The sequence below is a fragment of the Poecilia reticulata genome, chromosome 1 (assembly GCF_904066995.2).
Source record: "Poecilia reticulata chromosome 1, P_reticulata-male-v2, whole genome shotgun sequence".
In the NCBI taxonomy this organism is placed as follows: domain Eukaryota; kingdom Metazoa; phylum Chordata; class Actinopteri; order Cyprinodontiformes; family Poeciliidae; genus Poecilia; species Poecilia reticulata.
The window spans coordinates 6508542-6524971 of record NC_088830.1 but is presented as its reverse complement, the minus strand read 5'-3'; the positions used below and the strand labels follow the sequence as shown (position 1 = coordinate 6524971).

At 40.8% G+C, this 16430-nt stretch overlaps 1 protein-coding gene across 6 annotated transcripts in view; it reads left to right on the top strand.

The window, feature by feature from the left end:
- Nucleotides 1–16430, top strand: part of cacna1ib (calcium voltage-gated channel subunit alpha1 Ib) — a 203490-nt gene that overhangs the window by 179904 nt on the left and 7156 nt on the right. For all 6 annotated transcript variants that reach the window (XM_008434689.3, XM_008434762.3, XM_008434828.3 and 3 more), the window contains 5 exons: nt 769–847; nt 1002–1123; nt 1844–2287; nt 14626–14766; nt 15960–16094. In XM_008434689.3, coding sequence (XP_008432911.2) covers nt 769–847; nt 1002–1123; nt 1844–2287; nt 14626–14766; nt 15960–16094 — 921 coding nt within the window. The remainder of the gene's footprint in view (nt 1–768; nt 848–1001; nt 1124–1843; nt 2288–14625; nt 14767–15959; nt 16095–16430) is intronic.

Sequence of the window (16430 nt, the reverse complement as noted above, 5' to 3'; positions counted from 1 at the left end):
AAAACATAATTATGATTATAGTAATCATAATAAAGATTTAGAAACGTGTAGAGTGTTAAAGTGGCAGTATTATGTAAAAATGACTTTTTAACTTTACGTTGTGTTATGTTTTTCCCTTATCAAAAACATACCTGGATTGTTGTCCTCATTCTTTCATGCATGCTTGAGAAATCATTTAATCTCCATGGCAACCATTCAGCTGTGCAAAACATGTGGGTGGACCTCGCCCCACCTTTGAGACGAAGCTCCTCAGAGCTGCAGTTTCCAAGCTTCTAAGCTTCTGCCTCACAGAGCCGCCCTCTCCCACCCAGCTCCTTCAGACTAGCCAGCAGCAAATAGCAAACACCTGGTGGAACAGCACATCTGCTGAGCTCATTATGCGAGATACGTCTCTGTGCATCGCTGCAAAAAAATATTGTTAAAGGGCTAATAGAGGAGCCATGTTGTGATGACTTCCTGAAGGCGGAGTTTCAAAGTCAAATTTGTTTTAAGTCATATCTGACATATACAGCATTCTGAAGGTAACATAGTTACTTGATTGTACTATAAAATGATAGCATGTGACTGGAAAACGCAGCCCTTTTAGCATAAATATTTAAGCAAATACTGAAATAAAGTAAGATGTTTCTGTATGACTGGTAAGAAAATACATATTTCTAGATATAAGGATCATGCATATCAAACTTTGACATTCACAGTCTATTATTTAAAGTTCAGCCTGGTTTAGCTGAGATGGCAATGTGATATGTGATATGTTTTGTGCTTCAGGTGGGAAACCTAGGCTTGCTCTTCATGTTGCTGTTTTTCATCTATGCTGCTCTTGGAGTGGAGCTTTTTGGCGAGCTCGGTATGTGCTTGAGTTAATATTTTTTGCACAAAATGGAAAAAACGTACTTTTTATTGAAGTTCTCTGTGATATTACTCCACATGATCTTATGAGAGCCCCAACATGGCGTCTGTTCTTTCCTCTTTTTTCTCTTCTCATCACCTCTCTCTTCTAGTGTGTAACGCTGACTACCCTTGCGAGGGAATGAGCCGCCACGCCACATTTGAAAACTTTGGAATGGCTTTTCTTACACTCTTCCAAGTATCAACAGGTGACAACTGGAATGGCATCATGAAGGTACGACTTCAGTTAAAAGTTTAGTTAAAACTTCAACATTTTAACGAAAAGATGAGTGAAATTCTGAATATTTTCTTAAAGGGGCAGTTTTATGTAAAATCAACTTTTTTGAGCTTTACATCATGTTGTAATATTATTCCCTCAACAAAAAAACATACCTGGTGTGTTGCTTTGATTGTTGCATGCATTTATGGGGAATCCCTTAATCTCCTCCTCTCAACTCCTTCAGACTAGTCAGCAGCAATTAGCAAACACCTGGTGGAGCTGAGCTTATTCTGTGAGCTACTTTTCAATGAAACGCTGGTAAAAAAAAAAAAAAAAAAAAAAGTCAAGCACTTAGTAGAGGAATATTGTAATGATGTACTGAAGTGTCAGAAAGAGCAAGAGCTTCTTAAAGAGATAGAGGCCCAATTTCACATCCTTAAATTTCAAAGTCAATTTTTAAAAAATCATATTAGATATATGTGGCATTTTTATTATAAGTGAACGTAGCTAGTAACTTAATTGTGATGAAAATGACTCTTTGTGCTTGGAACGTATATAATACTGTTCCTTTAAAATTCCCAATCCACGCAACTACTTAAAATTTACGTAAAATCATACAATTTTTCCTAAGTTTTAAGTATTTCCAGTTCTGCAGTCATTCTTTATAAATGATTAGGTGTCTAAACCAACTTGTCACATGTCCTGTTGGTTTCTTCGTGTCCCTCTTATTATTAGGACACTCTGAGGGAGTGCCCACAGCATCTCCCGGGCACCGACTACGGCTGCCACACCGGGCTGCAGTTCATCTCCCCGCTGTACTTCGTGTCGTTTGTGCTCACGGCTCAGTTCGTCCTGATCAACGTGGTCGTCGCCGTGCTCATGAAGCACTTGGACGACTCCAACAAGGAGGCGCAGGAGGACGCGGAGATGGACGCGGAAATTGAACTGGAGCTGGCTCAGGGGGGCCTCTGCTGCATGATGGGAAACATCGGCGCCATCGCCGGGGCAACGGGTGGGGCTGCAACCGCGGCAGGGATGGGCGGGGTGGCTGCGGGGACGGTTGGGGGTCTGGGCGGCGGAGTAACGGCGCCGCTTCAAGACGGAACAGGAGGAGGAGGAGGCGGCTCGGCTCACGACGGACACGCCCACCCGCGATGTCGGCTCTACTCGCCGTCTCAAGTAAGTGGAATATCAGGCAATCAAGAAAACGATCGCTACACTTTGACTTTAAACATGCTGATTGGAGCTCTTTAACCTCCTGAGACCCGGGCTTTTGTTTGATGTGCATTTTTTATGTCTCCTTACTATTTGGGATTAGTATGACCTAATTTTAGTTGAAATTAAATTTTAGCTTTCTATGTGCTCTTGAACTATGTCAAAACCAATGCCCTCATATGAGGACAGTGGGTCTGTTTTTGCATATACATTTTTTCCTTGGCATTTGGGATCATAAGGACCCAATTAGCCTAAAAATGAAATTTTAGCTTTCTACAATAAGTGGTTATTTCAAAACCTAATGTCCTCATATGAGGACATTGGGTCTATCTGTGTGATGATAAGACCATTCAATCAATGTTATTATTTACATCTGTGTTTCACAGTATGTACAGTTACGCTGCTTTCTGTCCAGACTTTCACAATGAAGACACCATTGGCTAATAAAGTACAAAAGTTTATTTTATATTGCCAACAAACACAAAAGTGAAAATAAAAGTGCAGCTTTTGCATGGAAAAGTGCAAAGTTTATGAACTTCATTATGAACATGTCATAGTAAACTCAAACAAACATTCAAGTATTTCTGCTTGCCTCTGTGAAAGGCTTTGCATGGAAAAGTGCAACGTTTATAAACATCATTATGAACATGTCATAGTAAACTCAAACAAACATTCAAGTATTCAAGTAGTCCTACTGGCCTCCGTGAAAGGCTTCATAGCAGTTGCGCCTACTTTGCAGGCAAAGGAACACATTGCATGTCAGACAGCGTACACGGGATTTCCCAGCGCAGCCTTGTTGTCTGCAACGCATCGGGTTCTTGAGATCAGCAACTTCCGGCAGATGAGCAGCAGAAGTTGTGCGCGCTGAGATGTGGGGGATTGGCGTGACCAGGGCTCTTTGGCCAGGTTGTGGACAGCATGCACTCTCTTCCTCTGCATGTGTGACATCACACTTGTTGAGGAATACCTGAGCCACATCCATGCGGAACGCGAGGAACGTCAAGATAGCCTTTCTTGGGGTACCATGTTCTTGATGATCTCTGCGATACAGCAGCCAGCTGTTGGCCAGAGCAAGATCCATAAAGTGCATAAGCATGCGAATTGTCCACTTCTTAGTTCGCACGCTCATCCTGTAGTAGCTCATCATTCTGTCTGATAAGTCGACCCCACCCATCTTTGCATTGTACTCCTGTACAATATTTGGTCGTCTGATGGTTAAGTAGCATTTGTCCTTCTTGGACCACCGCTGGCAGGTATCCTCTGGCTCCTTAGCGTGGACAGCAGAGAGCATCAGGACCGGCTTGTTGTCAAACCATTTCACAACATTCAGTTTCCCATCTCCCCTGACAACTGATGCGGAGGTACCTCTGCCTTGCTGCTTCATGATCTTGTCACTTGGAAGCTTCTGCATTGCTTTTGGGATCCTGTTCTTCATGACTGTACCAGTTAGGTACACCTAAAAACAAAATCAATTAGATCATCTCAAAGTGATGTAGCAAGGACAATTTTTTTTATGGCAGCCATCTTGACAGAAAACAGGGTAAGCCTGCACCCTGAACCAGACTGACACAACAATTGACCAACAAATGGACACAGATTGATGAATGTTATCATTTGCTGCTGTGAAACCGAAAAAGCAAAAAATAATAATAACAAACTGAACAGTACTTGGGAAACTATATAAAATATATACCTGCTTCTCCAGCATGGATTCCGCAGCTGATGTGGAGGTGAAGAACCTATCGCAGTACACCTTTGTACCAGGATGTACTGTTTTTGTCAGGCGTTTGAGGACCAGGGCTCCCAAACCCAATCCTTCTGCATCCAGCACCTGTGCAGCCAGTGCCTTTGAACCTTGGTAAACTTCAAAGTCGAGAACGACGCCATCTGCTGTTGCCAGGACAAAATTCTTCATGCCAACTGGATTTGGCTTTAGCGGCACATACTGGCGGAACGGACAGGCTCCAGTGAATGGTATCATCTGTTCATCTATTGAGACGGATTCTGGTCGGGCCTGAGCATGGCAGCCTTTGAGTATGCGATTCATGAAAGGCCTCACCTTCCAGAATTTGTCTTTTTTCCTGTCTTCAGGAATGTCGTCGTCAATTACCACCTTCAGATGGCTCCTCAGCTTGAAGAATCGGTCGCGTCTCATTGTGTCACTAATAGCAGGGATTTTCAGGTTAGTGGACCAGAACATGCGGATTTGTGGGTAAGGGATGCAGGACATCAAGATGGATGCTCCAAAAAAGTGGTACATCTCTTCAACCGATGTGTAGAGAGATCTCCCACTTTTAGCTAATGACATAGAATTTGTACAGTCGGCAAGGCCTTTCATCAGTTCTATGTCAACGTACTGTTCCATGTACTGCACCGGCGACATATCTGCTCTCTCGTCTTGTTGTTCATCAGATCCTTGAAATGGGACTAAGACAGGGTTGAATGGAGCAGACTTCCAGTACTCTCTATTTCCATTTCTTGGTCCTGGCCTGCTACCTTGCACATCCTGGTCAGGTTCTTATAATAAAAATACAATACATTTTATTTGCAAAATACTCAACATTTTGAACGAAATAAAGTGCTACAGAGCAAAAACATGGGAATTAGGTTATGTCTCACCATCATTCTCAAGATGCTGTTTATGTTGTGGCTCACTCGCATCGCTGTCAGTATCTTCACTTATGTCAGCAGAATCAGGTTGATAATCAGAATCAGAATTATCAGGTTGCTCCAGAGTTGCTTCACATGGAGCGATTTCATCCTCTTCACCACCTGACAAATCTTCAATCTCAGAGTCATTTTTGATTGCTTTTAGCAATCGTTCAGTTGTCGAAAAGGACATTCTCCCTGTAATGATAAAAATGCACAATCTATTTCCTTGAAATAGGAAATAAAAACTTGCTCCACTGGCAAATTATTCTACTTATTTTTTAGTGAAAGTTCGCTTGAAACAAGTGGTGATTGTCTAAAAACACGTTACTTTTAGGAGGATGAGTCTTATTTTAAGTGTAATAAGACTTATTTTGACTAGAAATTAGACATTTTGACTAGAAGTAAACACAAATGCTCTTGGAAAAATTTTACGTTTTTGCACTGAAGCTAGACCTGATGTCCTCAAATAAGTACGTCATGTTTACAGACGTTGTAGCTTGCTAATATTACTCAAATATATCAAATAAGCATGCTATGTGAAGCTAGAGACATTGTTGTGCATAAAAAAACTAGTTTCAATCATAAAATTCGATTAGGATTTTTACCTTGTCCATGTTTCTGTCGGGAGCTGCCGTAGAAGACGTTCGCTGTCATTCCCGCCATGCTGTTTTTTTTCAAATGAGTGTAATTTCATTATGAGACCACTAGGTGGTGCAGGCAGGTCCCCCAGATGAGGACAATTGGTCAAAATTCTTACAAATTGAGTACCATGGGGCAGAACAGCAAAAATGTAATGTCCTCATATGAGGATGCGGGGTCTCAGGAGGTTAAGGAGAAGCTCGGCTTAATCACTTTGCAATCTTGCAGTTCAGAATACATTAACTTTGATCACATCTCTGCTTAACATCTGCATCCAGATGACTCAGAGGGAAACATATGGAACTTTTTCAGTTTTTCCTCAACATGTGGCTTCATAGAGTCCGTCCGGATGTGTTTGTGTTGTGTTTTTGTGGAATAGGTGGTCATGATGGTAATTAGGTTGCATTTTTCTTCAATTTTAATAGAATACTTCATAGGATGCAATAGAATAAAACAGTAGAGAATGGTGTTTTTAGTTGGTGTAGTAGTGCTTAAACCTGCTATATGTTACTTTTATGAAAAAATATATATTTTTACCTGTTTGTAAAAATTTGTATATTTTTACAAATATATATATTTCTAAATATATATAACTGTCATGTCTACCATGTCAATCACTAAGTCATGACAGTAAAATATGAGACAGATGATCTGTGAAAAAAATTGAGCTCCTCTGCCAATAAGAGCCAGGAGGACTGTCAATCATCCTAGTGCATGCACTGCTCACAACCTTCTCCTGCGCTACATGACATGACTGCTAACGCATGTCTACTGATGACGGTGGATAAACAGTTTTTCCAGTTTGGTAATTTTCCCCATTTGCACATTTAGCAGCATGTACACAAGCTTGATTGGCAGCGCTACGCCACTCCTCTTGGCTCTGATTGGTCGCTTTTGGTCTGGAGTGGTGTAGTTCTTCAGATGGCAATGCCAACACAGGGAGGAGGAATGAGCTTTTCACAGATTATCCGACTCAAAGCGTACCATCATGACATGGTAACAGTTTGAACAAATATGTAAAATAAACATATTTTTTATAAAAGTTACATACTGCAGCTTTAAATAGGTTGTTAACTGTGCAATTTCTGATCGGATTATTCTGTTCTGGTAATAATGCAGCCGGAGTTGCTTATATTGATATGAAACACATATGACCTACTTGAGCAGATACGATATGAAGACACAAGGCGATGCTGGAAGCCACACAGAGGACCCCTGCTCACAGATTTACCATGATATTAAATAGCTGCTGTCTCTGTTGTTCTAAAAATACCACCAGCGGACGCTCCGCCTATGTTGACTTTCATTCCTCAGCCGCCTGATTCATGCTATCATAATCATACCAGTGTAAAATTATAAGCCCTCTGGAAAATGGGAAGAGGTACTTTGAGAAGGTTGTCAGAAAATTCGAAACAAAGGAAGTAAATGAACTGAAAAAGTCAGTGTGCAAATAAACGGGAAGGAGTGAAAACGGAAGAAAGAAAGAAGAAACACTGGGAAGGAAGCAATGCTTTGCATTCGAGGGGAAAAAAAGCGATGAAGGGGTTGTTGAAGTAGATGAATGAGTAGGAAAAGAAAAGAGTGCATAAAGGTTCTCGATGTACCAGAAGAGCAGCCTGTGCTTAAAAATTTGAGATGAAATTATCAGAATTTGATATCCCTGGAGTCTGTGAAGCTTTAAACTGTCTGCTTTAGTTTTATAATGCAGTGGTCCCCAACCCCCGGTCCAGGGACACGTACCGGTCCGTGGACCACTTGGTACCAGGCTGCGCAAAAAATAAATATTTCCATTTTACGTATTATTTCAGTGTGGAGGATCTTTTATTTTGAAAATCCTTTACCGGACTCTCTCGGTTACTTGCGCACCAACATTGAGCCCACAAGCAACAAAATGAGTAAGTAAGAAACAGATCAGATGTCTTTGGAAAGTTTCTTTGCAAAGGGGAAAAGACCCAGAGAAGAGACAGGAGAATGGATTTATCCCGGACCGGTAGGTGAGTCCCACATTACAAGCCGCTTTGCGTAACATGCAGTGACCGGCTGCTAATGAGGTGCACTTGATTTGGAGGTGACTGTTTTTTCATAGTTAACATTTTTAACTGAATAAACATAATAAACATATATAATAATGACCTTTACATATAATAATAAACATTTCCACATATCATCTCCGATATCCATCGGACTCTCAGTGGCGCGATATGTCAGCTGTTTGGGATTCCCCTCTGTTCTTACGTCACCGCGCTTTCTGATTGGCTACCTGTCACATTCAACAGGTTGTGTTCTCGTTCCCAATCAGGGAAAAACCCCACAGGCTGCGATAAAAGGGCCAAGACAACCTGAATCGGGCATATTCAGGCTTTAACGGGAACACCAACATGCAGAAGCCTTATCTGACGGTGCAACCCCCCCAGTGGGGACCACTGCTATAGAGGAATTGAATATCATCATAACTCATATTATCTAAGGTTTTTCAAAGAGTAGTTGTGGATGGTGATGCTGTGGGCAGGAAAGATCTCCAGTAGTGGTCAGTATACCAGCGAACTGAAGAAGCCTCTGACTGAAGACTGTTTCTGTGTCCGTCTCATAACTGTCATCTCATGCTACCATGTATGAATGTTAAATTCATTCATAAAAAATGAAATCAGTTGTTTTAGTTTCCTGTGTAAAATGTATTTCAAGAATAACTTCAGTGAATAATTGTGGAATAACTATGTGAGATCCCAGCGTCTCATTGGTTGGTCTGTGGAGCAAGTAACTGCGGACCAATCAGATTGCTGCAGCACATCAATATAAAAGAAATACAGAGTTGAATGGCTTCAATAATTACTCATCTAATATAGTATTATTATTACTAAACTCTTACTTATATTTTATTTTTGATTCCACAGTCATGTTTTGTTTTTCTTAGTGTCAGGACTCATGTTTCAGAAATGGAGTTTACTGTATGAAAAACAATCATGTAATTATTTTTAATATGAAAAATGTTATTTTTTGAATGTGAGGTAAAATTCATTCATTCACATTCATCCAGTTTTCCCTTGTCCCCCTGTGGGGTGCCTCCACATGGTGTAATGCTTCGGACAAAATGTTACTCTGAATTGTTAGCCAGTTGAACATTTCGGGGGCGAGCGGGTTACGCCCTGGACAGGTTGCCAACGTGTCACAGGGGGAACAAATAGAGACAGACAGGACAAACAGGACCCCAATTAACCTGACAGTCATGTTTTTGGACTGTGGGTGGAAGCTGGAGTACCTGGAGAGAACCCACACACACACAGGGAGAACATGCCAACTCCATGCAGAAAGACCGGTGCTGGTAATCGAACCCGCAACAGCTTTACTAGCTGCACCACTGTGCAGCCCGCTATAAACGCCTAATTAATACTTTTAAGTCTTATAACAATTACGTCATGAGGGAACACTTGACGCAGCTCGGACCCTGTGACGTGTTTGACCCATTCCATTCTGTTCTATGTGACAACACCGCCCTCTGCTGGTCTTGTTTTGTTCCTCCTACTCATGGACTTTCACTGGCGACACTCTGTAAAGTCCTTTTTCCACCCTTTTCCCTTTTCCACCGGCTCTACTTCAACTACCTGGCTCGGCTCGGCTCTATTTCGGAGTGACCGCGTTTCCACAGGCCCAACTTGGCTCTGCAGCAGGGTGCCGCCTCCTGGTGGCGGAGGGGTGTAGCGCCCCACCACCAGGCGTCATGTGCTGTGCTTCGTTACATGCGACCCAGAAGTCGCGTTAAGGGAATATTTTCCGTATTTGACCGGTTTTTTTTAAACGATAGGAAAATTTAAAGCCCGTCGGTCATTTGACAGCTTATAATTAACACCCTCATGCGAGGACATGATAAACTTTACACAAAGAGTTCATCGCAGAGGCAACTAAAGTCAATCAATAAAAGAATCCTTTCTGAATATCATCTCATGGACACTGAACTAAATGCGTCTTTCTGACCGGGAGCTGGCGGCGTGTTGAACAGTTATGGACCGGACGCTTTGGAGCGTCTGGTTAGGAAGCCCATTCAAAAACTTTGGTAGAAATAGCGTGTTTAATTTCAGGCTCCATTACATACAAAACAGAGAAAACAAGAGAGAATGCAATGTTGAATCCATTTATAGTCTAAACAGAGGAGCCGGCAGTTTATCTTGAGGAAATAAATAAAGGTGCACAAGTTAATTTGATCGTAACATGCGCAGTGCGCTGCGGCTGCACAACCAACGCGGTAATTTAAGTGTAGTCGTTTAATTTCATTTATTATAAGTTATTGGGGCCACAGTCATAGTTTTTGTCACTACGGAGAAAAAGTTACATGTATTTATTTGCTTTATGTGTGATGGGCTCTGGATTCACGGTTCAACTGGGTGAATATTAACTAAACCGCATAAAAATGCGGCTAAATAGCCGATGTTAATATGATTATAATTTGACGGGTAAAAATAGAACATGACCGATTATTTAAAATCCTGTCGGTCAAAAATGACGGAGAACAAAAAAGTCTAGCGCGACCTCTGCGACCTTACACCCCCGGGCCGCAGCAAATTTCCAAGTCGTGACCGGTCCGCGGTAATAAAAAGGTTGGGGACCACTGTTATAATGTCTCTTTAGGAGCTTTATTATAGGAAGATATAAAGTAAGAATTAATTTTTTTTTTCAAGCCCTACTTCTGTGACAGATCATAATTACTTATTCATGTTAGAAATGGAGGTAATTTCTCTCCATGTGTGAAACACGATGTTGGTGTGTGCTGAATGTCAAATAAGTGGCAATGAATTTTTTAACACCTTCTTGATAATAAAAATAGATAATTGTGAGGATTATGTTTCTCCACTTAGTAACAGTGTCAACACTGAAAAGTGTTGTTACCATTCATGGTTGAAGAGAATCTGGATTTTTGATTTTTTAATTGGTCAGACACCGGTCAGAGCTCACGAAGCTGTGAACTGTCAGGTTTCAATTCCCGACTAATTTCTAAAAAATAAATAGAAATCAGACTCTGCCTCCAATTCCTATGTTCATATTTTTTGTCAGTTGTTCAGATCAAAGTTCAGAATCGAGGGGAAAGTTTTCTGATTCCACTCATCTGCCGTTTTCTCTGTTCTTCTGTAATCAACAAGGATCCAATTGTTTCATAGTCGTATTAAGTAACAAGTCATTTGAAATGACATTGAAATATGAACTGATATCTACGCACATCTCATTTAAGTGCCAGCTATGACTTAAATTCACATAATAATAAAAAAAAAAAAAACGTAGCTTCTTTTTCAAAAGTACTTTTGTCAACTAACTAAATTTCGCAAGAACTTTAATTTTGTCACCACATTGTCTGGATGAAAGGCTTTAACTGCTGGCTGCTCTTATCTTTTGTTTGATTGTCTTTGATGATGGACAGGAACAGAACAATGACTGTACTTTTTTTTTGTTAAAACCAGCAGGTGAAGATTATTTTAATAAGAGCTGTCAATGTGAGTAAAAGATAATGGAAAAAAATGAATGAACAAAATCAGAGTTGAGGTCTGTGACATCAGCTGCAGAGGTTAGGATTGGTTTTGTGGCTTTACAACAGAGTTTGACTTTATCTACGTAATTTTGTAGAAATGCTCGTTCTGCCTGCTTTAAGTAATCCTGGCTCAGACGTATTAACCTACTGAACTGTACAGAGTTACTTCCCAGCATATTGTTCTGTTTTGCTCTATTGCTCCATTTACTATCTATTATGCTTTTTTTTTAAGTACTTGTTTTGTTCCCAACTTGAAAAGACACAATGTCCTCTACATATTAGTCATCTTGTCAGCAACTCTGACTAGACTCTTTTTGGGAACCCTATCAGCAAAAATGCTCTGTAACCTTTCATAGCAAAGTTCACTAGCAAGAAATTACCTTTGTCACCCGTCAGATGGAATAGCACTGAATCGATGGCAGAGCGGGAAGGGAAGAGAAAACAGCAATAGATGCTCTCAGAGGAGGGAAAACAGTGAACTGAGTGGGAGGCAGGTTCTCCCACAGGCTCATTGTGTTTAGAGCTCTTTGTCAGCTCACTGATATCTTTAACTTTGCAAGATTGAAAAGAGAATGGAAAAGGAGAGGGAAAGGAAGACCTCTCTTTGTACACCATTTTTTTAGAATTACTTTATTTCAGATATACAGCTCGGATACTCCTTTATGCTGATAGTAAGAGGTTTTTCAGAACAAGGGTTTCCCAACAACATTTTGCTGATGGACTTGACTGAAAGTTGTCCATAACAAAGAGAAGGGTGAAGTTGGGTTGTGTCATGATTGGCTTATTGGCGCTAGGAAATTACAAAGGATTCTTAATTCTTTCTTTTACCTCGCGGCTCACACCAAAAGTTCATGGACTGGTAATGGTCTGCGTCTGGTAAATTTAAGAAGAATCTGACGCTACATCAGTTTTCTTTACGTTTCGTGTAGAAGGAAGTTGAGCTCAGTGACTTCTTCTGATGTTTTTGTGTCGATTCCTTCAACAGTTCTTGCTGCAGCGCCCCCGCAGGTGAGGAGGTGCAGAGGTTTTTCTAAGTGTTTAGTTTGTTTGACAGTGCAGTCAGACAGCAAACCTCACCAGCTGAAAATGGAAGTTCGATTGGTCCCCAAACAAACTGAATCTACTGGCCTATCAATTAAATGATCAAAATAAGAATTCCCACCTTTTGTCTTTGTTTTGTCAGAATAAAGACTTGAGATCTGACGTGTGGAATCCCAGCTCTTCATCTAAATCTGGCCCTAAAACAACATCATAGTCCACCATTTGCAATAGCTTATTTCCAAACAAAACACACACAAAAGCCGGAACGATATTATTTTAACATGCCTGTTAAATAATTCATGCTGTCTGAATCATTTCATTTACTAATGACTCCAGCATGAGTAATCTGTGACAGGGTTGTTTAAAAAAAATTTAAAAACAACAACAACAAAAGAACAGTGACCAATTACCACTAAGTAGACACAGTGTGAATTAAGATTTGTAAGACCTTGAAAAGTGAAAACAAGCAACACCACTGCATTAATATGTTAATAAGAACTGCCTTGCCACCTTTATTTGTGTAATTAAAATGTTTTCCAGTCTCTCTCTTTCTTGCACAGTGCTGTACTAAGAGAAACAGAAATGGAGGGAAAAGTGAAGCTCATAAAGGACTAGTACAAAAAATATTATGAGTATATTCTATCTATAATAGTTTATTGGCCAAAGAAATGGTAAGCAGATTGATGGGGCGTTTCAGCAATTCTTTTCGAAAAGTGAAACTGCTGTTATGTAGATTTATTAGACACAGTAATGTATTTTAAGCACTTATTTCTAATAATTTGGATTATTAGGGTGCAATGAAAACCTAAACCCCACATTTTCTGAAAAATTGAACAATAAATACAATAGAGCTACTCTACTGTACTTAAAAACTTTTGTCTTCCACCACAGAACTCCTGACATCCGAAATCAGGAGGCATTTATGCTAAATGAATATAATAATTATACAATAGTAAATAAAAAACATTAAAAGTTGATGTTTCTTTGCATATTTTTTAGCATCGTCTGTTAGCTTGCAGAGGGAACCACAACCAGAGGTCAGTGCTCCACAGGGGGTCATGTCATGGAGGAGTTTGGGAACCCCTGCTTGGCACTACAATCAATCATTCATAAACATATTCACACACTGATGGTGGTAAGCTACATTGTAGCCGCAGCTGCTCTGGGACAGATTGACAGAAGTGAGGCTGCCATTCAATCTGCGCCGCCGGACCCTTTGACCAACACCATCCGTCAAGGCGGGTCAAGTGTCTCGCCCAAGGACACATTGACGGGAACGAACGGAAGACGAGCTCGCAGCATCTGAAACTCAGTCCCCGCGTGCCGATTTTCCTAAATAAACCCAAGCAGCAGCTTCATCGTGACAGTTTCACTAAAGAAGCATCAGTCTTCATAAGAACTTAACCATACGGCACATCTCTCTCTGTGGCACCTAGCATGGAGCAAAGGTCTGAATGTTTTGAAGGAATATAAAGTGTATGTTGAGGAAGATGGGCGTATTGCACAATAGGGGCTGCAGAGTGTGAAGAACCCAGATAGCAGTGAATCAAACGGGGTCATGGGCACAGTTTACCACACTCACTGCCCGGCACAATCAATCAATCAAGCTGCCTCGCCCCCCCACCGCGTGAAGCCATGTGTACGCTCAGTGAATACTTGGGCGCTGCCAAGGACTTGCTATTGTCTGCTGCCCTTTTCACCTTCCACCCTTTAGCAAGTCTTTTAATGGTATCTGGATGGGAAAGGAAAAAAACAGGAGGAAAGGGTAACCACTGGAGGAACAAGCACAAAAACTTTAGCAAGAGATGAAGAGAGAGAAGAGCAAGTAAGATAAAAAAATAAAAATTACCTGTTAATTAAACGTCCAGCGGTTTAGAAAGAGCTTTGTAACCAAACTGCTCCATAAAAATAACAAGATACCAGGAAGCAAACTCTTAGGAGATGAATAGATTGTGACTAGATGTCAGAGACAAGATGGGGGGAATCGCAATTAAACTTGCCGGGTTGACATTTGTCTCCGACTCCGGCCCCGTCAGAAGGAGGTACAAGTGCAAGAGTCGGTGATAACCGTCTTGCAGCTGCCAGTCGGAGCTGAAAATAACATTGGCTCCAACGTATTGCGCTTAATTAAACAGCACTTCCCGCCATGCACTCGGCATGTTCTACAGAGGAGGCAATAATGAAAGAGAAAAAAAATAAAGGAATCAAAGGAGAACGGTAGAAAAGAATAGCTGACGCTTTAGTTTCTTCGGAGAAACCCGACACAGAAGATCAGATGTTGGCTAAGTTGACTTTTATTGACATTTGGAGAATAGGGATTTGATTTCCTTTTTGTTGCTTCTGAAAATGAAAGCTACATTCACTCCTCATCTTGTGAGGTGACAGTAGCACCAAGCCACCATGTTTTTGTTCATGCTGCCTGTGAGGTAAACGGCGTGTCTGTTGCTGTGTGCTGCAGGAGAGCCAGTGGCTGGACAGTGTGTCTCTGCTGATTAAGGACTCGTTGGAAGGGGACATGATTGACAACCTCTCCGGGTCCGTTTTTCACCACTACTGCTCTTCTCCCGTCTGCAAGGACTGCAAGAGTCACCCGCAAGAGGTGAGTGTGGGAAACGCAAACACACACATTAGTTTAACGGACACATGTCCGTTTAGATGTCAATGTGGCGTTGCTTTTTTTTTGTGAACATTTGTCGTAAATTTCATGTCAATTACCCTAAAATAAAGATATTTACTGAGAAAGACAGTGACCTGTTCAATGTACGTTTTCTAAGCTGCATATAAATATAACCTAATAACGTTTTGGGTTTTATTTACCGTTTTGCCGTCTGCACACTGCAAAATGTGTGTTTTTGCTTCATGGATGGATGAGCTGTTACCGCCTCATCAACATTCTCATTTGAATAACATGGATCTTTTTAAGCCAGATGTAAACAACGCAGATCACCAAAGCATTAGAGACACTTTGATTCAAGAACAGATGAATCTAGACAGACGGTTTACACGAAAAGCAACAAAAGTGTTGAATATTTATATAATCCTTTTTATCTGTGGAGACAAATATATTCAATGAAATTCCAGATTTCCCCTATGGGACAATAAAGTTTGTTCTATTCCAAGTACCAGTCAGTTGCTAGGTTGGTACAACGTTGCTATGCAGGGACATTTAGGTCTGCAGTGGCTTTTAAAAGACGTTCGGTTGGTTCCAAAGTTTTACAAGGGAATCCCCTCAACACACATCACTCTACATGAAATAATGAATTCATACTGTCGTTTCGTGTGAATCATGACGGTACCATCCGAACGACACAGCTGAAACAGAGACGTGTCAGACCAGGGAATGTCTTTCCAAACTGTTACTGAGAGTTTATAATCGCCCATCATGTGTTTTAATACTGTAAACTACAAGACAAAAATTTCAAAAGTGAAATTATTCCAGTCTAAATAAGTGTGTGTACAAACTGTGGTCTTGCGTGTGAAGTGTGTGACGAGACGTGATTCTGATCTTGTCTGTGTTTCACTTTGAGAGAAACTCGATTCAACTCAGTTGTGAATCTGGGTTTTGTTAAAAGTAAAACTAATTACTGATTAACTTTTAATGTGTGTTTAAACAAATAATTAAAAAAAAAACTGTTTACACTAAGAAATAAGTCAAAATCTTGTCCTGTTTTAGTTAGAAAAATACTAATTAAAACACTTAAACTTTCACATTCTCCTTCACTCCAGATCAGTTTGTGTTCCGAACCTTTACGTCACATTTTGTTTCCTGACTGTTGCGTGCTTGCGATGCAGATCCGCCTGGCGGAGGTGGAGCAGGCGTCACTGATGTCAGAACAGCTGTCAGACAAATCCTCCTCTCCAGCGTTACCCGATGACCTCAGCCTGGACGAACACAGCAGCTACCAGCTGCTTGTCAGAGACGGTCAGGTGTGTCTCCACTCGCTCGCTCATGCTTAACAAGACCTTTCCAACTCGCTTGTCACACTCGTGTTGTTTCACACTGGTTACCCATAATTCTCTCCATGGACGAGATATTATTGTTATATCGAATTTCACGCTTTAAAAAAATAAAAAATAATTTGTAGCATCTAAGGGACTTTTTTGATATCAAACTTTAATGAATAGAACAATAATTGAAAAACCATTCATACCTCTTGAATATTTCCACTTTTTCACACTAAAAAGCAAAGTTGAGAGTATTTTAGGAGGTTTTCATGTGACAGACCAACACAGTGTGGGACATAACTGCGAATGGGGAGGAAT